General features: G+C 36.5%; 1 protein-coding gene across 1 annotated transcript in view; it reads right to left on the bottom strand.

The window, feature by feature from the left end:
- Positions 1 to 25,788, bottom strand: part of COG6 (component of oligomeric golgi complex 6) — a 55,588-nt gene that overhangs the window by 10,503 nt on the left and 19,297 nt on the right. Inside the window, exons 8-15 of the mRNA XM_014868879.2 lie at positions 25,475 to 25,568; positions 20,686 to 20,814; positions 20,483 to 20,574; positions 16,136 to 16,200; positions 12,520 to 12,611; positions 10,960 to 11,077; positions 2,140 to 2,271; positions 1,423 to 1,590 (exon numbers count right to left, since the gene is read on the bottom strand). Coding sequence (XP_014724365.1) covers positions 1,423 to 1,590; positions 2,140 to 2,271; positions 10,960 to 11,077; positions 12,520 to 12,611; positions 16,136 to 16,200; positions 20,483 to 20,574; positions 20,686 to 20,814; positions 25,475 to 25,568 — 890 coding nt within the window. The remainder of the gene's footprint in view (positions 1 to 1,422; positions 1,591 to 2,139; positions 2,272 to 10,959; positions 11,078 to 12,519; positions 12,612 to 16,135; positions 16,201 to 20,482; positions 20,575 to 20,685; positions 20,815 to 25,474; positions 25,569 to 25,788) is intronic.

Genomic DNA, 25,788 nt, shown 5'->3' with positions numbered 1-25,788 from the left:
AGTGAAATTACAGTTATCCACTTTGTTTTAATTATCTTCATATGAAAAAACTTGCAAAAGTATTTTACATTCTCATATTATCTTTACATTCTTAATATAATCTTTCCTTAGGAAAACCTAATCCCTAAATATAGTCACAGCAGCAGCAACCATTTTTCAGTTTGAGCTGTCTCAGAAAGACATTTGGGTATATATACATTATTACTTCATTTTTACAGATAACTACCCCAAAATTTTTTCTTCCAATCCTAAAGAAAAGAAACAAAATTATAATATACTTAAGTCTAGTAAAATGTTAGACTCTTTTGTGCGATACTAAAAGAGCTCACTTTTTCACTTCCTAAAATTGTTTAGAAGAACACACTTCCCTTTTTAAATCAGAAGGGAAATCTTAATATTTCAATTTGGAGTTTTTAACTGTCTTAGTGAGTTCTTTTTGTATGAAAAATGTTTCCCCTATTAAATATGCCATTCTAACTCCACTTGAATAACCTACTTATGTATAATCTTAAAGATTTTTTTTCAGTCCGTTTCTGTATTTGTAAAATGTTTGAAGAAAGTAAATGGTATAAAATGTGTAAGCTTCAGCTCTACTGCTTTTTTTTTTAAGAATAAATCAATTGCAACATTTACTGTGAAAGGAACTCTGATAAAAGAAATTAGAAATACCCTAGACAGTTTGGTGAGGTTTTCTGTTTGTTTGTTTCAGAGCTAAAAGGTGCTAGAAATTCTGATTAGGAGTAGAAAGTGAAAAATGGCTCACAGCCAGTTCTTGCTGATCCTTTCAAATAAGAATTTGAAACTTTTTTCAAGCCCCCTAGCTCCAAAGGTTCTCCTGAGATATACTGCAGACATATTAATGCAGCAAAATAAAAATGGGCAGTGGCCAAGTTTTTGTAAGTCAACGGTTTCTACCTTTTCACTTCCATTTCAAAATTGTACCACACGTGAATTATTATCCCGGGATGTGAGGGGAAACCAAACAAATGAGAAAAGAGAGGCATAAAGCAGGACTGAAGCAGTAACTTCAGCTACACAATATTCTAGCACAAAATAGATGATGATCTAGTACTAATTGTATGATGGAATACAGTCAGCCATTCGACTGAGCTTTCAATTTCCATTTGCTTCTTCTCATACAGTTTGCAGATAAATATTAAAATGATTCGGCTAATGAAAACGTTCACTGGTCTGGGTTTATCTGTAATTAACCAAACTAAACCAAGTATTTTAATCATTTTTTTTGTCTGTTTAAAATGAAAGATGTTATCTGCTCATGGTCTCTGATAATAAGCCCTCATTCCACTTCCCCAGTTTTGACAATGTTGGCTTTCGGTTCATTTTAAGATAAATATGTTCACAACTTACAGTGTCTAAAAATCAGTAGTAAGTTCATTTTCTTTTGGGGCTGATAAAGCTTACCTGAAACTGCAACATTTCTAGACGTTTGTCAGTGAATTCAAAGAGAGCCAGAGTAGTCTTCATCATGTAAAGTGAATTTACCATGTAGGTTGCCATATCAGCTGTGCCCAAATTACTAGCAGACATAGTACACATCTGTAACAAGGGATCTAGCACACACGACAGGACCTAAAATAGCAAACACACAGAAAAGAGGGAGAGGAGGGAGGAAATCATGTCACATGAGGCTTCTAACCTCATTCTGTCTCTATCGCATATTTATTCCCCAAAGCAGAATAAAGAGGAATGAGAGTTTCCAACTGTGAAAGCAGTTTTCTACCGGATTTGTCAGCAGGTGATCACCTACCACAGTGATGGGGAAAGTATAAAAACCTGAGAAGAACAGATTCCAGCCTAGCAGGAGGAAGAATAACCCAGATTAGATAATTGGTAATTGTGCAATCTTGAGGGTGTATTTACTTAATGGAGTAGTAATTGGATAACAGAATTTAGATATTGTGTTAAGAGTAGCACTCCATACTCAACTGTAATTATCCATTTTGTTAGTCACCCTGTTATGCACATTACAAACTCTGGTTTGACAGAGAGCTCCAAAATGGGACCAGACAAAAAGATTAATGTTCCATCTACCTTTGTGCACTGAAACTAACTTACACATTCTTTTTTCGCCCCTCTCCCTCCTCTTCAAACACATAAAGCAGTAAAACATTCCTGTACCTGCACAAAGTCAGCCTGACGGGCATCCAGTGGAATAACAGATGAGTCATGAGATGCCAGGACCTCCCGTAGCAAGTTAAGTGTCTGATTTAGAGCAGAGCTTGGGCCAAGATCAGGAGGTGGGAGCTCAACCTGAAGAACAAGATTATCTGTTTGTGGAGACTTTTATTAATCTCATTTACAGCAAATACCATCAAGTCTGTTAGCACAAATCCAGTCAGCTAATAACAAAATTACATATAGGCACACAGAGAAGAACTTCAATTTGACACTGGACAAATCTAGCACATTTCAGACAATAACTGCCTGCAACTTTCAGCATCATCATCTCATTCATTGCCAAATAAGCAACACTGAATTTCTCCTTTCAATCAGACTATGCCTATTTTACTATTCGGAGAAACCCAAACTCTACTGGCTTTGGCAGTGAAAAAAAATTTATTTGCAAAATTAGGTGTCAGAGTAACTACCTTGCTGGCATCACTGAGTTCAGCTGGAGCAGGACCTCCTGCAAATACGTCAGAATCTAGCACAAGCAGAGCTCTGGGAGACGAGAGCCACGCTGCAGCAGTTCTTGACAAGACTGCACAGCTCCTATGATGCTGAGTATGAAAGCTTCAGTCACAAATGCAACAGTCTCAATCCCCAGCAAGTTCGTACCTTAAATTGCCAGTACACAAATGAACTACACACAAGCTAACTCACGTACACCTGCACAAACTGCAACATGACTTCACAAAATGCAGTCTTTATGCAAAGGTAAGAAGCAGGTAATGCAGATGTTTAAAAAATAAAGAAGGAAAGTTTGTGTATATTAGAGAAAAAAATTTACTTTCCATGTCAAATTATGAAAATGGGACCCCCTGAAATGGACTGAAATTCTATGCTATTTTTAACCCAGGCTCACATACTTCAGCCCTTTCTTTTTAAAAGGCCAATACTCATTAAACACTTAATAAAACATTTATAAAAAAATCTAGCACCTTTTTCCCAACATGCATTTCTTAGGTTCTAGTCCAAACAGCTGCATCTTTTTGTCTCCAGTTATGTGTCAAACTGTCTTCCTGCTGCCTCCAAAGCCTTACTACAATCCCACTACGTCAGCCAACAATCCACTTCTCACCTTCCTCTCTCTTCTGCCCATGCAAGGGCAAAGGCAGATGTGGCTGGATCATGTGGGAGTAAGGAGACCCTCAGCAATACACAGTAAGTTGACTTAAAGGCATAATCTCTCCAGAAGGATGCAGGCAGAAATAACTTCGGATGGGATTGGCCCATGTGTCTCAGCCAGGGTATCTGGCCACAGTGGAGCAGTGCAGTGTGCACTTCTGCAATACTCTTAAGACCCCAGCTCTAAAGAAAAGGCAGCAGTTTGGGATGGCTCCAAGTCATGGGCAACATGTTCCATACCTTCCCAAATGAGAAATACTGATGAATGGCATAGTAATGTGGATGTCTGAATCTTCAAGTTAAAAAAAAAAATTCAAGGGGCAGAGGCTGATGGCCAAAGAAACCAAGAACAGCACAGCAAACATCTTCAGAGCAGAACATTACAGAGTTGTCTGGAAATGAATCTATACCTGATGAACATGCCAGCAAAGAAAGGAAAAAACAACTCTCTATTTGAAACCAGGCTGAATTTTCACACTGTGCTTTGAAACATTTGAGAAACCATACATGTCCCTATACTGTTATCATGACAGATTTAATGAAAACTTTCATCCTTCTGAATATAAAATGTTCCTCTATTCTCACTTTCCAAAAAGAGAGTATACTGAACTCAAGGAAGTAATGGAAAACTAAATCCAATAGGTTCAGAGAACAGTTGTTCAGCCAAAGCAGCCTTGAAAGCATGAAACAAATATTCTAGCAATGAAGTAACAGTAATTAAAAAAGAGGCACTAACTCAGTGCTGATCAGTAGCAAAGTTTACTGGAATTTACAGCACTGAATGAGTTCTTGTTTCTTCTTGTTATTATTAGGGGTATTGATTGTTTCCTGAACACACCATTGTCAGACTTGAACTGGACTGCATTCAGCGATATTTTGGCATTACTTTGACACTAGAGTTTAATGGAGTTTTCACTTCCAACACACACATAGATCACGGCAATTATAATTTCAGGCTGCTTTGCACAGAATTTTTGTCTCCAAATGTAGCTAGTGCTCAGAAGCTCTTAAATTAGCTACATCTTTCACTTGCCTATTCCTTTACAGTCCACTCTCTTCTAGGTAAGAGCAAGGAACAACATAATAGAAGAAGAAAACATGGCAAGGTAAAAAGATTCAGATCACTAGATTTTATTGGTTATCCTGAAATTCCTGACTACTGCAATAGAGAACTTATCAGTAAGTGGAAGGAGAATCAAAGTAGTGCTATCTAACTTTTGACACATGAATACAAAGCGAGGGCTTTTTTTTCAAAATTGAAAAAGAAAATTTAAAAGCAGACACTTCAGATTTATAGAGGAACCTACAGACTCCAGCTCATGAGCAGAAATCACTATTCTAATAAAAAAATAATTGACCTGAATGTTTTACATGCACTCATATCATTATAATTGATCCTATTTCCAGAAAAAATAGGTTTCAAATACATGCTGAGTTCTACTTTTGAAGTAACTCTTTCAGATGCAAGCTAGACAGTAGCGAAGTTCTGCAGCAGCGAGTTCAACTGCATTAAAACATACTTTAACACAGTATTAAGTCTCTAATTGGTTTTAGCTACCAGTTCAGTCATATAGAAATGATACTAAACAACTCTTCAGCCTTTCAAAAAACCCAAGAAATTATCAATTTTAAAAATCCAATATACAAAACTGAAATTAATTCTGAAATGGGCACCAAAATGATTATTTTCTGCATATTAATCAGTGGGGAACAGATACCAAGCCAGTAATCTCCCTCCAAACATATCCAGAGCAGGTTTCTGTGTCTATCAGAGCAAGTAGCTCAAAGGATGTCTAACAGAAGTTTATAAACAGCAAAGAAAAACACAGAAAAAAGAAAAGGCAGCATCAACCATCAAGTGTGCGTCTATATCTAATTATTTCCTTTCCCCATTTACAAAAAAGGCTACATTTTAAAAAAGGGCAAATTTTCTTCTGAAAATACTGCACAGTCAATCAGAACTTTATATAACTATGGTACTTGAACATTAGATAGTTAACAGTTACAATGTTCACGAAGGGAATGGAATACCTCCTACACAAGGAGAGGCTGTGCTCTGCCTGGAGAAGAGAAGGCTCGGGGGGGATGTTATAAATGTGTATAAACATGTGAAGTGAGGGATGAAGATGGAGCCAGACTCTTCTCAGTGGTGTCCAGTAATAGGTCAAGAGGCAATGGGCAAGATTAAGTCACAGGAAAACAATTTTTTACTGTGAGGTTAGTCAAGCACTGGAAACAGCTGCACAGTGAGGTTTTTGAGTCTATCCTTTGTGATATTAAAACTTCAGCTTGAGCAAGTCCTGGGCAACCTGCTCTAGCTGGCACTTTGTGCCATGAGCAAGAGGGTTGGACAAGATGGTTTCTAGTTTCCTGCTGAACTCATTCATTCTTTAATTCTGTGATACTACTACCAAATAAAACAAGATGGTAATTTAAAACACAGAACTCCACAGAGAAAGCCCAACTTAAAAATAACAAATGGAAGGTTAGTGGCTTTTCTAAGAGCCTGATCAGCTTTAAATACAGCTTCTTAAAAACCCTCACTGGCAGGGGCTGGATCCAAAGTACAACAGAGTGGGGACCTTGTAAAAATGCTATGAATTTTCATGCTGTCAGTTAGCACTTAACAGCAACAACTGCAGAGTCCATTCTCCTCAGCTGAGATCATATTCACCAGCACCCCAAGAAACCCGAGTGCATGTCTTATCAGAGAAGCTGTCTTAAGATTTTCTGGTCCTATTAGGATCCTACAGAGGTCAACAAAGCAGAATGCCTAATGGCATGCTTATCTTTTCAGCTATCAAGTTGGTCTTGGAAGAAAAGATAACTAGTTTTCCTTTGTTCTCATGGATCCATTTAAAACCACAACAGCATTCAGATCACAACAATAATCAGTTTTACTCAATCTGCCCCACATCTGATTTCCCAGAAACCTAATAGATTTCATTCTGGCAGGAATCAAATTATGAAGGACAAGTTTACAATTATTCCCATGCAACGTTTTAATATCTTTCTAACAGACAAACTTAAAAGATAATGCAATCACACCATTTAATTAGCATATATCTACTCTAAAAAGAACAGCATTAAGGAATAATAATCCCAAAACTTAATTTGGGATACTCTACTAATAGTTTTCTAACAGCCCAGACAGCAAATGACTGGACTTCGGCACAATCCTTCTCTAGTGCCCCTATGCTAACTCTCATTCCATTTTATTAAATGTTTGCAATTATTCTTTCTTTAATAATTGGTCTGGAACACTAGTGAAACTAGAGGAAGGATATGTGGGCTTGAAAATTCCCACTCTCCTAATTTAACAGGTGGTCCAATAAAACATTTTGACAATAGCTGGTCTAACACACTTGTTAAAATGCCTCACCAGTGGATTCACGATATTAAATAACTCCCATATTGAGAGGATTGAAAGAGCAGTTAATCCACTCCAGTCCATTAGGTACTCTAAACTTAACTCCCAGTTTCATTGGAACAGTTTCTGTTGTTCTGGCAATTATTTTCATTCACTATTTTCTCCTGGATTTACAATCACCTGTAAAACGGTCATCTCTAATGGGCTGTTGTTAGATCCAGACAATGAGTAACACAAGCAGAATCCTGGATTTCTATACATCTAATTATAAGCACAGAATGAAAAGAAACATGGAAAAGGATGTGTAAGGATTTTAATGATAATTCTGATCCACTTTACTAGCACGGTTGGTAGACCTATGGCTGGGTCCAAAAAAGCTAAAAAGTAGCAAATACAAACACATTTTTTTCAGCATCAGGACACCAATACTGGCCAAAAATGATTCTGGTTCAACCAAGAACCAGAACAAATCAATTGCTACCAGAGCTAGAAAGTACTGGCAAGAATGCCTAACATTGGCTCTGAAGGGTAAGAGTCATTAAGGCAAAGGAGAGACAGTGTCTGTAATAAGAGCTGATGCATCAAACCTTCAGTGACATAGGAGGTGGCTGGTGATGCACAGCATCTGTAGGATGTCAACGTTGAGCTCTACAGCAAGCCTGAGAATCTCAAAGTTGTGAATGGCATTTTAAACCCTGAAAGCAAAGTGGCTTTGCAACAACTCTGTTACCAAGCTTCGTGACAGGCTTCAAGAAGTGTCGGAACCAAAGAGAATCCCTTGTGTACTGCATTTCTTTGATAACAATGGACTCGCTTTCCAGCAGTCTGCTGATTATTTCTGTCACATGGATTTCAGCTCAAACAGAGCTACCTGAGAAGCCTGAATGAGAACACCACAAAAAAAAAAGCTTTCTCAGAACAAACAGTCTGAAGTTGAGAGCTGCTGAGTATTTTATTTTCAGATTCCAACCAGGATGCTTGAGATTTTCTTACGTAATGAAGAAAAAGTTCATAGCAAAGTGCTTCTGGGCAAACCAGTAAGTATTCTGAAGTAACCAGGGATTTCCCTCTATCATTTACCGATGGCTTGACAACCAAGAGGGAAAATCCTGATCTAAGACTGCCTAAAAGCTTCCATACACCTCCACACTAGTGACACTCCTTATGTAATATGGGACTCTTTTCAAAAATAGATATGAAGAGGAAGCTATTTTCTTGTCCTAGAAAGAACAGCCTGAAGTTTCAGTTTCCCACTGTGCTTCAGAAATTAAATCCCAGGAAGACTGAAGGCAATGCTCAACTCAAGATAATCAATAATCTAGGGAATTAAATTGTCTGTGGTGATGAGGACATCAAATTACCATCCTGTCATTTGTCTGCATCCTAAGGATGGGATCTTGAGGAGTTAGCATATTTAATGAAACCTGTTCTGTCTAAAAATGTTCCCAACTAGCCATACTTAAGTGGAAGATTTGCTTAAATCATATTCTGATCTATCAACTACTAGATACAAGGTAGATATTAAAAACGCGAATTATCAGCAACAACAGATACTGAAGAAATACTATTGTTAAAATTGTCTACCTGACAGGCCATTCACTATTTTGCAATAATCTAAACAGAAGAGGCACTTAAACCTATAGAAATAGAAGTATTTTTACTTCAGAACATCCTATTTGCATTTTAACGTATTTCCAACACTATTGAAATTGTCTTAAGGATAATATTTTAATCAAAGTATTAGACAATTGTTATTCTTTGAAACAGGCTTATCAATGCTTTAAGATGCATAATCTAAATTGAAGTAAGAAACCACAATTTCTAGATTGTTCAAGCGAAATGTAATTTACTAATTTTCTCACTGAATATTCTCTAGCTGCACAACAGGAACAGCAATGAAGCCTTTGCAATTGCCTTTGTAAGTACAAAAGATCTATCTTGTAGGGGTTTAATCTTCTCTGAAAATAAAAAAAAAAAAAACCAAAAAACAAACAAAACCAGAAACTGAAAAACTGGAAACAACTGCAGTGCATACATAATTGGCAAAAAGCTGGAAAAAGGCTGGGATGAAAGAAAATCCTACTAATACATATACAAAATTTTGGTCTGAACAAGCATTTTTAAAAAGCATGGTATAATGCAACCTTCAGCTTCCTCAAAATGTAAAGGCATTGTGACATTCACTCCTAAACTTAGAAAGACGAATGAAAAGGCATAAAACCTGCTTATCTGTACAGGAAAACAAAAAAAACCCTAAGTAACAAGAGAATTAAATTTATGATAAAAGAAAGGTCTTTATCACATGGAAACTAATGTTTGACTGAGTGTAATCAGGCTATAAATTTTTTGTTTTTTATGAAGCAAAACTAATTTCAGTCATGAAGAGATAAGACATCATTCTATCTTTTCAGTAATCCACTCACAAAGGGTAATAATATAAGGTGCTACAGAGGACTATCTAAAACTCAGTTACAAGAACTACATATTAAAACAGTAAGATTTCTTCTCAGACATAGAGTTACCTCACTGTTATCTCCTAAAGCAGATTAATAAATAATTGTGGAAGCCTTTGTTACCCATATATCTAACAGTCCTCTAAATCTCTTTAAGCTTTTGACCTCAATTATATTCTGAGGAAAGATCTTCATAGGGCACATAGGCAATGTAATATTGTCGACATTTCAGACTTAATTTATAAATGTGTTTCTGCGAAAGAGCAATATTATGATCTTTTCCCATTACATGTTAGGCTCATTCATTATTTGTAATAAAATACCACTGAAGGTGGCAGTGCAATCACCGCCTTCATTTAAGGCCAGTAAAAGCAAATTTGACTACTTTATAAAACAATGACAGCATCTAGAACCAGTTACATCCAGACTGGGGACTGAGGGAAGGGGAACTAAGAGGGCAAACAGGACTACACAACCTTGCCACAGTGACAACAGAAAGAATGCATACTATGGGCTGGGGGATCATAGTTCCTTTATCATTCTTCTTCTGAATTCTTCACATTTCCAAACTGAAAACACTGTATCACCCAAAACAAAACCTCAAAGACTGTGAGTTATATGAGTAGGAAAATCATGCTGGATCCTAATTGAGTATAGATGCAATACCCAACAGGATAAATAAATACAGAAGAGATGAATACAGAGATGTTTTCAAGTCAAGAAATTTCTTTCCTTAAGCACATTGTAGGCAAAGAACAGTCATACATTTTGGCTAAGGTCCATCACTGATTTCTTTTTACATAAAGAAAATTTACCCAGATGTTTTATTTTAGCTTGCATATTAGGAAAGAAGATGTTTTTTGGTAAATTCATGTTGTTCTTGTCCACTGCATGTTTTAGGAACTCAGCTTTAGCTGATCCTTGAAGAGATATTAATAGCAAAGGAACTATTATTGATATGATACTGCATTCAAATGGAAATACCCAACAGCAACAGTGCATTAAGTGGACTTCAGCAGTATAGACTGTGGGTGTAGCAGCTAAGGAGCAACCAATGAACAAATGAAACTACTGAAAGAAGTCACTGGAATATCTGGGAGAGGAGAAACAAATGCTTGTTTGAGTCATTCCCCAGTCCCTGCAGAAAGACAGGAAATTAGGACCAGACAGACTGTGCTGAAGGAGAAAACTCATTTGGAATCACAAAACAATACTGACAAAACTCAGAAAACCTGACTGAGTGGTCAGCAAATGACAAGTCTGCACAAAGAATAGTGTCTGGAAAATTTAATATTTTTTCTATTTTTTGGTAGGTTAAATAATTTAGAAATGTATTTACAAATGTTATAGCAATGTTCATGTGGTAGAAAGACTTTTATAATAGACAGAAAAGCCCAAATTTTGCTTTTACTTAGCTTACCATTTTGGGATATACCTTGCAACTTCAAAAAAGGAATGATGCAGAATTAACTACTGATCTGATGATGCATTAATACAATGATGACTTTGCTCTATTGTGCTTAAGAAAATTTCCTATTTTCAGTGCTTCTCTAGATTTTAAAAACATGTAAACTTCTGCAAAAGAATATTGCTAAGTGCAATATTCTAATTTTAGCCACATATCCACAAAACCTCCACTATTATTAGAATTAAAATATAAACAGCAAGTTTGTAATGTAGATCTATGACTAAAATATTGAAAATACAAGACTTCAACTTTAGGAAAAGCTGACATATAAAACAGCTATTTATTTAGCAATCTTACTAGACAAAAGGGAAATGCAAGCCTGTTTTGGAACATGAAAGCTGTACAGTTTTGAAACAAACCTTGTCCATTAGTTTACTTGCATGAAGACTCAGGCTATTAAAGAATATTTTCTTGCTCAACAAATGCATTTCTTCAATTGTTGTCAACAATGTGGCTGCACTGTTTCCTACAATACCACTGAAAAAAAAATTAAGATTATTTAATGAATCTAAAAAGGGAAAAACATGATAGTCAGATACCTTGATATAATTTTTAAAAATATTATTTTCAAAATTGAAACTTCAGAACAAATAATTGCAGGGAACAGTTCTCCATAATGGCTGAGAGATAAGCAGACTGTAAGAACAAGGATCATCAAAGTATGTCATTAAGCAAATATTAAATACAGGCTCTCAAACTTGCACAAACTTTTTTGTAGAGTACTAAAATTTACTGTATTTTTGCTTTCTTATGCAAGAAATCTACTTCTGTAATAAAAATCAAATTATGTTAAAAAAAAGGGTAAACAATATTCTATCATACTGCCTGTTAGGGATAGCATTATCTCTCTCCTTTTTTCACTGAGATGCTGGGCATATCCAAAAATGTAAGAATTCATACCTTGCTATTCCAAGTGTTAAACGATCACACTTAGCACAGACACCACATAATCCTAAAATGGCACTACAGGACTGTGCTCCTCTCACAGATATACCCTCCCTCTGAATTGCACTTTTAAGATACAAACTGGCAGTGAAAATTAATCGGGTCATAATGGGACTAAACCTCTATCTTGATTTTTCAGATTGTAATCTTGTGTTTAAGAGATCATTTCTCAAACTACTTTTCCCTTTCACTAGTGAGGGGTACCTTCCCTATGCAGAGGAAATTATCCAGTTGGTAGAAGGTACTTCAGTGGTCTTTAAACATTGTGTTGTTAAGACAGAAATCAACAGATAACACTGCCTAAGACCTTCCATTTTAACATCACATTTTTAATTGCACCAAGCTTTATAACCCTGGAGAAACACTAACTTTGAAGACAGAGAAACAACACCAAAATCTTCCAGGATTTTTGGACAACAATAAGTTTTACAGGTGTTCTACAACAGACTTGCCATCACAATTGAGGATTTTAAATAAGCTGGGAGGTACCCAAGAACCACTTATTCCAATATGCCCAACATCCAAAGTATTTTCAGACAGAGAAGCTCAACTAGTAATATTATTGTTTAAAAGTTATCAAAAACAAGTTATCAAAACACAATTATTTAAACAACTGCAGCAAAAACAAAACAAATAAAACGTGAAGATTTCATTTAATAGTATTTTTTTCAAAGGGGACTTGACTTTGTCATATTAAATGCTGTGTATATTATTTTCATATAATATTTGAATCTACATAGAACAATAAAGATACAGTTATTGTGACAAATTGATGCTCTATTCCAAAGCAGTTTTGATATGAACTGAGGAATGGCAATGGGTAAATGGTTTCTGCTTGATACCAGGTGTTTCTTCTTGATGTTATAGTGCAGAGCAACAACTAAGCAACAAAGTACTCTTCCTAGCAGATATATTCTTACATATACAATTAGGGAAAAAAAGGCATTTTTAATATATTTTGTTATTTTGCATACCTGATTGTATGGTGGTAGAACTTGAGCAAATTAGAAATCTTGTACAGTAAAACTGCTCCTGGTTCGGCAACAATCACCTGCTCAATTCTAACCTGCAGCATGAACAAATACAAACATCCTTCAGGTGATAAATTCCAAAAGCCAGCCTTCTATGACTTTATAGGCTATATATCTCTGATTTTTGAAAAATAAATTAAACCAGAAATAAATTTTAAAAGAGAATGTCCAGTTAACTTTAATGTTCAGCTTGAACTGAAGTGCTTCTGGGCTGCCAAGCATCTGGGCAGAAAACAGAAATTCAGAATATCAAAGTATTAGGTATTTTGCCTAAGAAACAACCTCCACCAGGATTAATAAATTCTTCCCTTAAAGGAGATCATATATATCTCCCATCAGTATTTAGTTAGATATATTTGTAACTAATAACCAGCTATGTTGACTGTTTATCTCAACCAGGAGATACTGGCTGCACAACAAAATGGTGCTGCGAGTCTTTACAGTTAGACAGCTGATGTCTTGTGTCCATGGCACACAAAGTCCCAATCCATAAAAAGCTGTCCCAGGGTCAATCTTTGTGCACCTATGAAGCAGAATAGACAGTGACTTATCGTTGCACTGCTCTCCCACGTGCCTGAGTGTGAAAGAGTTACACACAAATCAGCAGCCACCATCCACTCTCCCAAGTTATTTGCTGTTCATGTGCTGCAGTCCCTTCTTCTCAGAGCCAGTTGCAGGGAGAACCAACTAAGATTATGTTTCCTCAACCCTTTCGTTTGCACCTAATTCACAGACCAAAACTAAGTAACATTTTTTAACTCTTTTCGCAATACTTAATGCACTAAGTTATTTCAACATGCAGGTGAATGCTACTCTTCAATGTATTTGTATATACAAATGTATGTCTCCAGTGTTACCTAAAAGGTCCTGTGGGCATGAATACTGAGTATATTCTAGTTGTACAGCAAAAGAGAATAGGGCAGGCAGGGCAAAAGGAGGGAAAACAAAATATTGACAAAAAAAAAAAGGAACAACTACAAGTAAAGAAAATAATTAAAAACTGAAAAAGAAGAAGCAGAAGGAGAAGAAAAAAATATTTTTGGGTCATGAGAGAAAAATAAGAATTAAAAAGACGAAGTGAGAAAAGAAGAACTGCTGCTTCCCATACAGAAGTCTTCACTGCACTGGAAAAGCAAAATTTTTAAGCAACGTAACCTAAACCATTCGAGGAAGCTCTGGACTTAGAGCTCTATTGCTATTTTATAGTCTTGTACATCCTGTTCTTAGTTGACCATAAAAGACTACCTGCAGTCTACATAGGGCATCCAAGACATTTTATTTGGAACTCATCTTAAATGTTATGGAAAAGATGAGTTTAATTTAAATGTTTTTTAGGATTCTACCTCCATCTGAATTGAGAGGCCTGTGGTAAGATCTACCACTAGGGAGTATCCAAGAGTCACTTAAATACCTAAAATACAAACCAACTATCAGTAAGAAATGTGGGCAAGTTAGAGTGCATGTAAGCATAACCTTCTACTATGTATTGTAGAAAAGACTCTGCCGAACTGAATCTATTACTGTTGTTCCTCTGAACACGGTGGCTTGCAATTATCTAATTTACCTATTCTGCATTGTATGAAGGCTCTTCTGCTTGGGGGTTTCTCAGGGGGGATTTTTTATAACTTTTCTTTATCTTTCCCCTCAGGAAACAGTAAGTGTTTCATACTTTTTACTGGAAAGTCTAGACTGGCAGTGAATTAATTCAAGTTGCATTCTATTAAAATACAGAAAACAATGGGAAGCCTTTAATTGTTCTTTTAAGTTTTTTTTAATTTTTACTAGCATAGTAACTAACTAACAACAGTATTTCAGGGGATATTTCTAAAGAGACTAGCAGCATCTAAGTGTAAAGAGTTTGGCAATCAAAATTAAAGATACTCTGTACTTAATTACAAATTTCACAAGCACTCAGACCAAGACCAAAACTTCCTCTGACTTACATATGAGTTTGATTTTATTCCTAATCGCTTTTTTGGAATGCACAGAAATACTGAACTCAAACATCAGCAATCGGTATTAACAGAACTGATTCAAGAGCACAGGAAGTTTGGAAATATCTTCCAAAAACACAAAGCTGTGGTGATTGTGTGTCTATTAGAACAGATTAAAACTAAAAGCTTGCGAAGGATGATCATGATTCTGTGGCAACCAGCACAAAACTGAAATACAAGAGATTCTGTCTGAACATCAGGGAACACTTTTTTTTTTACTGTGCAGGTGGCTGAGAACTGGCATATGTTGCCCAGCAAGGCTGTGGAGACTCTCTCCTTGGAAGTATTCAAAAGTCACCGAGACACAGTCCTGGGCAAGCAGCTCTAGGTGGCCCAGCCTGAGCTGGGAGTTTGGACCAAGTGACCTCCAGATGTCCTTGCTAATCCCAATTCTTCAGTAATTTTGTGACTTTCTAAATGGCACCTTTCTGAATTTTACCTCTCTTCAGACCCTATCCTTTTCTTATCAGAAACGTGTACAGTATCTGGAAACTAGCTGTTCACATTTGAGACTGAGTATTTGTCAACTGGACATGGTTGTTATAGTTACAGAATCCTAAGAGAAATTTATTATAATTGCATTTAGGCACAGTAGATTTTACTTTAAAAACTCCTGGATTTATACACTGCATGGTCAAGCAATAATAGGTATCAGCTTCATCACCTTGATTACTTCTGTGCTTATGTGAACCACATCCAATAGAAAAGTCAGTCAATCATTTGATGGATCATTATTAAGGATTTCTATCAAATGTGACCCCTAAACTTACTAAGGCTGTAGCTTGAAAAAAAGACAAGTAAAGAAAGATGTGATAAATACAAAAAACTGAGGTAGCGTAAAGATGGTAATTAGGAAACATTTTTTCATGGTGTCTTTAAAATACAAGAGCTGCAGTTATTAAACAAAACAAACCAAAAACCCCAAAACATTAAAACAAAAAAACCCCCACAAACCACAAAAGGAACTGTTTTTTCACACAACAGAGTTGAAATGTTCACTTCCCTCCTGAAGGATACGTTGTGAATATCAACATTTTATATCAATTTGACATGTTCATGCAAGAAAACATCTATTGAGATCTATTATATACAAGGAAATTATGGCTCAGTAAGTCCTTAGTATATTCACAAGCAGGCAAGGAAACTATCCTACCAAAGTATGACACAACTGCATTACCTATACAGTCTTCCCTAAGCATAACGATCACTGTGAAAAACAGGTTAGTAAATTACATTGATTTTTCATTTGACCCACTATAGCTATTCCCATACACTTATCACAAAGCTGTATTTTGGCACATCAGCACTCCTCAACATAGGTAAAGTAAACCAAAATCAAGACTTGAATATAGCATCCTAGTATCGCTCACTATATGACTGTTATAAAGCACACATCTACGAGCAAAGGAATCTTTAATTTGAGAAAAAAATCCTTCAGAAGTTGACAATCTAATTCTTAACCAAGGGCAATGAAAATACACTGAAGAGATGGGAGCACAAGTTCTGAAAAAACATGACAGAACAGTTTTTGTATTTAGAGTGCTAAGGAAAACAAAATACTTCACCTTCAGAGGTCTGCAGACACCTTCTGTGATGTGCCCAACTACTTCTTGAATATTTTCTTCCACACCTATAGTTAATGCAAACATATGCTAAGATTATGCAAATGTAATTCTCTTTTCTTCAAGACTATAAAACAAATAAACAAATGTAGGAGGTACTCCTCCATAAAAAGCATTACGAACTGTGTGTTCTTTTCTCCACACGACTAGCTCACACCTCCACTGTACTTCCAATCTAGCCATTAAGAAATAGCTGCATGGCAAAACAGTCCTGAAGTCATCACCTTTTCCTATGCAATTGCTTCCTCCTGCAACACATGTGTGGGGGTTTGAGGTAAAAGAAGCAAGGGGAAGAATAAATGATTTAACAAGATGTCTCAGTAAGGCTCAATATTAGCACTTCATGAAATTAAACTAGAAAAACATCCAAAAAACAACCAGGCCAGCGAGACACACAAGGAGCAGCAGAACACTCCATTTTCAAAGGCGTGACTGGCAAATACACGTGTCTGCCAGCGCTGGCTAGTGACGAGCTGGTGGCATTGTTACAAATGAAGTGACATGTGTACCTCCACACTACTGCGTGCTGCAGTGCTGGCAAACGCTTCCTCCCCAGCAGCAATTGAAACTCATCTTTCACAGAATGATGTACAAAAGAGAATACTGCCCTATCTTATCACGAAACACAAATGAATTGTTGCATGGCAACCAGTGCTGTCATAAATCAATCAAACTGAAAGCAACAGATCTTCAAGCTCTCACTTCAGTAACAACTCCGAACAGATTTATGGAGAAAGCAATACTTTAATTCTAATTTAAAACTTGTCAACAGGAGTTCATCTTCAGATGGGACCCATGCAATGAAAGTAAACAAACTGACTGTGACATGTGACAAAAATCAGGTGACCTGAAGCTATATTTTGCTTATTTCAGACTAAGACAGATTACCTCAGAGAGTAAAAATAATGAAAGATCAGAGATCTGTGCCAATGCCTCTTTACACCAAGTTAACATGAAAAGCCATATAAGCAGTAACAACTGAATTCAATATGGTGGCTGTAAGAATTTCAACATACTGAATTGGTAAGGTAATAAAAATATACTTATATACTTGGGTATTGATATCAAGGCAAAAAGAAAGATTACAAACCACAGCATGCATGCTCTTTTACGTAATGGCTAGCTCCCAGATAGACCTTAGCAATTTACATATTTTTTAGTAGGAACAGTCACACTTGCACTGTTCATCAATGTAACAAGTACCTAGCACATATTCGCAATAGTGTATCTAGACCAGATTGACTTAAAAACAAGTTGTTTGGTATGAAAATTTTAGCTTAAAAAATACACAAGTTCGAATACCAAAGGACACGGAATAAAAATTTTGAGATACCACATGCTTATGCCTTTGCATGTATTTTCATGTCCAAGCAGAATATCTGGATTCCAAAAGCAGTGAAATCTTCCAGCAAAATGGGTTATATAAGTGGTGCAAGTTTGACATAAAAGAATTACAGAATAAACTATTCTCAGAGGTCCAAAATAACTTTTAGAGTACAGCTCATAACTGAAGATACGCTTCCAACTCCTTGCTACACCATATATAATTTTTCTCTGTGTATCTTTCTATAAAAGGAGAGATCTGTTTTGGACTTTGTTTAGCTTCTGTTCTCCATCTGGGTTCCTGCAACTCCACAAAAAATGGATTTCTACTGCATCTCTTAAAATGCCTGCAATTCTTCATTCCTTTCAAGTAGAAGACTTCTGTATGACTGGGAGGCTGCTGCTAGCAGAACACCTAAACTTTGAAGAGGAAAACCACATGCTTCATGTTTGTCCAGCAAAAGCGTTAAACTTTACTGAATGTGTTTTCAGCACTTAAAAATTTAATAGCATTTTTAGTCAGATTAATTCGAAACAGTTAATTTTTGCAAGCTTAACATTTTAAAACTTTGTAAAAGCTATCCTTGCATGCTCTGCTTATGGGCTACATAGTTTGGTCACTTTAAAGTAAAAACTGGGGTGAAAACATTTCTCAAAAAAAAAGTGTCACATATACAATATTTCATCTAGTGGGACCAAATCCACCTGTTATTGCACCAACAGGTATACGTGTGGCCTTTTGCTTTGCTTGTTTTTTGAGAAGGGAAATTTTTGTACAGCTGTGATTTACCACACTTTCCACGGTCCTGAAATTACACTGAGCTTACAGAAGAATTTAAACAGAAATCAGAACTCAGTACAGACACACCTAAATGAAAATAACCAAAGTGCAAATCTGCAAAAAACTACTCAAGCTGAAATTGAAGTGAAAACATCTGACTGAACTAACTTCAGACCGCCAGGTAGGTGTTTTATCTATAGCAGTTGCTTGGGCTCCCTCTATAGGGGAATGGAAAAAAATCGCAGTTTGTGAATGCTTACATTAGATCTCAAATTTTGTTAGGAAGAACTGCACTCCGATTATGCAAATTTCTGTCCTTATTTCTAACTGCAAATAAACAAGATGTCCACTTGTTAAATGGCTACATGAAATTAACTCAATTTTTACTGTAGCCTGCACAGCCAGACACGTAAAGATCGCACAACAGCACAGAAAATTCAGCTTGAGTTTTTCAGTACTATAAATGCTGTCCTCACTACCAACTCAGGACCTGTATTTATAAAGAACGTATAATCTCAGGGTACTTAGGGATTGCACTGCCCATAACTGTTTCTTATTAAATACAGTGGTATACTATCAAGTACTGTTTTGCTTTACAGACCTTATCACATCACTATCCTTGTCATCAAAAAAATTTCCCCAAAGACACAGAGGAATAGTTGTAGACACCACCTCTCAAGCTCCCAGTTTGTTGCTCCCGGTATGAAAGTAAGAATTCCTCTTTGCATTTCTTGAAAACTGTGCAACCATGATAGCAGACCCATCCTGGAGAGCTTAGGAAAACATCTTTTTCCTTCAGGCTGAAATACTGAATCTCTTGTTTATACCAGTCTCTCCAGAAAAAGGTTTTGGCCTGGTGATTTTTTGTTGAAAATTTCTCCCCCGAATATTTATATTCTCTATATTATCAAGTATTTTGCACTGTGGCTAAAATGCTCTAAATATATCTCATTTCATGGTCATCTCAGCCTGACACCTTGTCAGAAGGCCAAAGAACTTCATAGTTAAGCAAAGCACTACACAAAGAAGTGAGAGAATTTCAGAACAAAGTGCAGCAGCAGAAGTCCAGTCCACAGGGGAGCCAGACACATTTACACGCTCCATGAGCCCAGCTTTTCCTGAAGGGCTCGTCAGTTACAGCAGAAGCATCACTCAGTCATTTAGGAAGAACTGCCATGTCTTTTTCTCTACCATAAAACCACCATGAGGCCTGCTTTCTTGCCCCCCTGAAATTAACAGTATTAAATTCACATCTATAGTACACTGTAACTGTACTTAAAAAACCAGCATTCCCCCAGTTCGATTTACAGTAGTTCCTAAACAGTCTCCTTTCCCATATACCATTAATTAGGAAAGATAATTAATACTTACAGCAGTAAGGAAAATCAGAATACACACTCACTTTAAAACCCAGAGTAGGATTGAGACATAAAATCTGACGAGCTCACCAGATACAGATGAAATGTAAGTTCTTACAATGAGTTTGTCACAATTGAGTACACATGCTTAATTTATTAAAAAAAAATTCTCTGAAACGATGGTGGTAAATCATACTAAAGCTTCTACAGGATAAAATTCTTTAAAGTATAGGTTCAATCTACTGAAAATAATGCAAAAGGGCTGAAGACTAAGCATGAGAATTTGCAGTTCTGAAATGAAGGAGAGTTTTGATATTAAAAAGCTTCACCTATCCGTGAGTGGCTTACTTCAACCTCCATAAACCTGGAATGATGTTAAATGACAGATGAAAACTCCATTTTCCTTGTAGCATACAATGAAGAGACTTACAGAAATAAGGAATTATATTTTAAAACATTTACTAAACAAAAGAGCAAAGGCATAATGAAAATCCTCAAAATAATATACAATGTTTTCAAGGAGATATGTATTCATATACATTACAAACAATTTCTGAACTCTCAACTACACTCTAAAATGTCCCTTTATACATTTAATGTAAATTTATTGTAAGTACAGTAAAATAAAATGGCTGCATTTTGAAATACTCTTCTTTTATTATGGGCCTTCTTTTGGCAGAGTGCAACCACCAGCTATTCTGAGACTATTTTTAGGAAAATTTAAACTCAGACTTGTAACTGAATCCCAGCCTAAGAAATTCATCACACTTTCTTACTTATCACAGATTTACTATGACCTCACAATTTATGTTTTAAAACCAGTACTACCTTGAATAGTCACAAGCTTTAACATAGCTTCTAAGTGCTCTTTTTCAGAAGCTGTAGCTTGATGCAACCAGGCCAGCATGTCTCCCACATACCTACAGAAAGACATAAATTTCTGTGTAAATTAGTGATTTATGGTTTCAGGAATTCAAAGTGCCAACAGCAAAACTAAGATTATTTCATATACATTCTTGTTAGTGCTGTACCTCAGAGGATCATGAGAGTGCATTTCAATAGGGCGGGGAGTACCTCCCAGACCTCCTCTAGTAAGAGCATCGATAAAGCCACGGACCACAGCACTCCTTCTAGCTGTCCCAAACTCATCCAATGTGTATCTGTTATTGAAACATGAAAACAGGTTAAAAAAAACCCAGCTTGCCTCATCACAGTTGATTAGTTCAGCCTCACAGCTCATACAAGTAAACATTTTTGTAGTTCTAGAAATCTTGGATCAATGCTTCTACTATAAAGCATTCGAAACCATCTGATGATGTCAGAATTTCTATCATCCTGCTCTGCCTATGGTACATCTGACAAACAGGAGAAAAGAAGACAAATTTCATGTTGTCACCTGCCTGTCTGCTCTAGACCAAATGTGTAGGATGAGACAAGACTTCTGATATTGCAGACAGGTGCTACAATATATAGTCTTACACAGATATACACATATACACTGTCCTTTTCTTCTTTCTTGGTTAGATAGCTTAGTTTCCAGGCTACATTAATTACCTGTCAGATTATTATATGTGGGGTTTTTCTACTGAATTTAAACAGGTTGTCTAGTGCGCCTCCTGTGATACCATTGTACCATTGCAAAACAGACTGAAAGAAGTACTTGGCACTGTGTTTCCTACACAGGAACATTGGCAGAGGCTATAGTCTTGCCAGGATCAGGCTACTACTACTGAAAAAAAGAAATACGGGTGAGAGAAAATAATGAAGTGACTGCTTCTGCAGTGTCCTGGGGTACATCAGGCACAGCATCACCAGTCAGGCAAGGGAGGAGATTGTCCTGCTCTGCTCTGAGCTGGGGCAGCCTCACCTCGAGTGCTGGGGGCAGTTTGGGGCGCCACAACATAAATAAGACATTAAGTTATTAGAGTGCTCAAAGGATAACCACGAGGATGGTGAAGGGTCTTGAGGGGAAGCTGCATGAGGAGTAACTGAGGTCACTTGGTCTGTTCAGCCTGGAGGAGACTGAGGGGAGACCTCACTGAAGCTACAGCTTCCTTGTGAGGGGAAGAGGAGGCGCAGGCACTGATCTCTTCTCTCTGGTGACCACTGACAGAACCTGAGGGAGTGGCCTGAAGTTGTGTCAGGGGAAGTTTAGGTTGGATATGAAAAAAAATTCTTCACCCAGAGTGTGGCTGGACACTGGAACAGCTCCCCAGGGAAGTGGGCCCAGCACCAGCCTGACAGAGTTCAGGAAGTGTTTGGACAATGCTCTCAGGCACATGGTGTGACTCTTGGGGATGGTTTTGTGCAGGGCCAGGAGCTGGACTTCATGATTCTCGTGGGGTCTCTTCCAACTCAGCATAATCTGTGATTTTCTTGACTCCTCTGAACAGATACTAAAGATAATTTTTGCTTGACCCTCCCATTCCCTTACCCCACAGAAATTAATAAATCACAGCTCAGTTTTTCAATTTTTGTACAAATAAGCATCTTTGACAGGTTTGGGACTCCTGTTTGCATATGGTCCAGCTGACTGACAGGAGTAGTAATTTATTGCACTGCAACACAAAGCTTCTTCCTCCTAGGCTGCCACATGACTAGTAAGAACAGACTTACATTCATTTGATAGTCGTTCACTGATTTTAATCAAAGCAATCTTAACTAGATATTTAATGGATGAACAATTACAACCCAGAGTGCATTATCTCAAATGGCTTGCTGGTGGCAGAGGAGGTGCCAGTAACTTACACATGGCTCATTCCTAGACCAGGCTACCTTTCTGTTGGCATTGAAGCATGAAAGCAAGTAAAGGATGGGAAATGAACACTGCTAACATCCCAGTTATATTCGCAAGCCACAGAACACTTCTATTATTTTTAAACCAATTCAAGCACTTTGAACAACACACATACTACAAAGGAGAGAAAGAAAATACACATTACAGTTTATTTTTCCAATATAACTGAAAATTGTCAAAGAGTGAGCATGGTGTCACTTACCAATGACATCCAACAGAGGAATATAAATAAAGTAATATTAATAAAAATAATGCTATTCACTGACTTATTTAAGTCTGCATTTAATAAGCACTGCATTCACATTTAATATGAGTGGAGAACAAAATTTAAAAGAAAATAATATAAGGTTTCAAAAATGTTTGACATTAAGTTCAATTAGATTTCTACTCCGCTGTAAAAAGTCAGAGGGAACCTCAGTTTTGTTCTTTTTAATCCTAATTATTATTTGAAAGAGGTTGGGAAAGAGAAGAACCTGGAAATTTCTGTTAAAATGTTTTCATTTATACACTGTACTTTTTAAGTTGGAGAGTAAATATCTGCAATTGATAAAAGTCTAACAAAAAAATTCTAATAAATTACTATTTTTGTAAATAGTGCAATTAGAAGTGGAAGAGATCTAGGATCTGACAACTGCCCACTGACTAGAAGGAGCAGTATTGGAGTGAAAAATCTCAAGCATCTACAGAAACCAGTTCGTTTTTTCTTTCCTCTCCAATAAAAAGCTATACAATAGATCATTACATATACAGCAGTGAAACAGATCTTGTAATTGCTATTAGTTCTGAAAACAGCATTCAATAATGATAATTTTGTTTTAAAAAGGAAACTACTAATTTTCCTTTTCTTCTCAGTAGAACAGGGTATAACCATTACAAAACCCTGCATCTTAAAAAATTCAGCAATAGCTATTATTTACATTAGAACACAGTATTTACTACTATGTCATTAGACATACTCATGTTCGGAGAAGAAAACAATATTTGGATTGTTTTCAACCCAGCTTTAATGTTTAAAATATACAGTAATGATCACTGGGGAAAGAAGAAGGAAAAAAACTTTGTAAATCTGAGTGGATGATGGAAAAGGAACACTGCTTTCAGCTATGTCTCCATGCATTTTCTCGTTCTCAATTTTTCTGGTAGAGCCAGGAAGTGAAAACCAATCGGAAATGTTTATTTTATATCCCTACTGACTGCAGCTCCAGAAAGTCCATCCACAGTAAAATCCTTCTGACACTTTTAGTTAACAAGACGTAAGTCAATACAAGGAAACAAGAATTTGTAGATTTATTTCTGAACTCCTGCCTTTCTCCATCTTATTCACTTTCACCCAATCAAATCACAATCTTCATCAGATGCAAGGGCAGTGTTTGGGAGGGAAAGTGTTTCGTTCACACAGCAGTGCTAATACACAAAGAGCAAAAAACAATTTAAAACTTTTCTTCTGTGCCTTCTACATTATGAACTCAGCAATTCGTTACTTAAAGGTATACAAAAAATTTTGGAAGGGAATTAAGTAAATCTTGAGATTTAAAATGTAAAGCATCAGTACTGCAATTTTGATAATATGCTGGAGCAAGTAATTAAGCCTGATAATCTATGATGAGAGACACGTGGCTGCATCATCTACAGTAATGTTTATTTTTGCCCTTTTGTTAGAGGAAAGGTCTTACGTATCAAGTTCTATCTTTGTTAATACTATTACTGTTTTTTGTGACAGAAGTGTCAGGAATCTTTTGCAGATTCATTTTAAACTGGCCAGCAGTGGATTTATACACAAGATGGGGTTTACTTTCCTTGAACTAAGAAAGCAAAACAATGATTTTATTAAGTTTCAAAGTATCATAATTCAACGAAGTATTTATTACAGAAAATAAAACTGTATCTAAAAAGAATCCTCTAAAATGTTGTGAACAGCATAGTGACTGATCTTTTGCAGCTGTAAAAGAGGGTGTAGAGCAGAGAATGCAAAAAAGGACAGGAAGTCCCAGCTATGGGCCGAAGTACTGCAACACACCCCATCCAACAGCTGGGGAGGTCAAGTGACACCACTTCTCCCTCACATTAACTAGCAGAGCTGACCGAGAATGTCCAGATCTGAGCCTTCTCTCACACTTACAGCATTTTTTAGGTCCACATGCCCTATGCATTTTTCCTGTGAAGGGCTCCATGGAGCTTTACAGCATCATGTACCTACACCTTTGCACTGACACTCTCAAAGGTAGCCTCTGAAAGGTTGCCTGTTACTCTGCTGTCCTGGATATCTGTGGCTGAAGGCAATTTTCCGTAGTTCCAAATGTGATGAATATATTAAAAAAAAAAAAAAAAAAAAAAAGCCCAACGAAAACGAAAAGCCCAAAACCCAAAGAAGTGTAAATAAACTCTTCAGGGATGTCACCCCAAATAAACAGTTCTTTCAGTGCCACCTGGTGGTTCACTCTCCTAAGTACCATTCCATTTACTCCAACAACACTTCAGCAAATTCGGAATAAGAACAGTAGTATTTTACACAGATACAGATATATAAATGCCTTGACATTTTAGAGGTCTATATGTAGAATTTTTTAATAGATTACTGTATAATTCAAAATGGAAGACATTCTTACTGCCATAGGCACTTCAGTAAAAGCTAATTAGCCTTTACCAATTTCTTACTTTAGGGATTTAAATGATTCAATCGCATGTTTTGAACAGAATTTTTCACTTTAGAAAAATCCTAGAATGAGAGCAGAGAAATTCACAATTAATTTAGATTAAAATGTCAGGCTGTTTTACTTTAATTAGAAAACTTGTAAGTTAGAAAAAGTCCAATGACATTTCCTGTATCAAAATTATATCAAAAATACTTCTGAAATTTAAAGCAGTTGAAATATGATTATTTTATAACTTACGTTTCTGGGGAGTTTTGAACTTGGCACAGGACCAAAGTGCCATCAGCCTTGGCACTGTAATTCATGCCCACCAAAGTTTTATAACCTCAAAATACTAGCTTCTGTTAGAGGCAATAGCAAACATTTACTTACTTGTACAGGACAGGTCTATCTTGTAAGGCTTCCATAGCTTGAGCGAGAACTGGAGAAATGTCACATGATTCTTGTGTCAATGTCCTACATTCATCTATAAAATACCAACACAAATAAAAGCACATTCTTTACATAGTAATACATTTTATACAAGCTGTCAAACAAGAAAATTAGTTAAAAACTCAAAGGTTTTTCATTTTGAAGACTTCAGAATGTGCTACCTGGGCTAGTTAGTGTTAATATAATTAAATTCCCCTGCAAGCAGTACTGTAAAATGCATGTCCGTCACAAATTACAGCAACAAAAATGACTAA

This window comes from Sturnus vulgaris, chromosome 2 (genome assembly GCF_052056855.1).
Source record: "Sturnus vulgaris isolate bStuVul1 chromosome 2, bStuVul1.hap1, whole genome shotgun sequence".
NCBI classification, from domain to species: domain Eukaryota; kingdom Metazoa; phylum Chordata; class Aves; order Passeriformes; family Sturnidae; genus Sturnus; species Sturnus vulgaris.
This window is presented reverse-complemented; position numbering and strand designations above follow the sequence as displayed.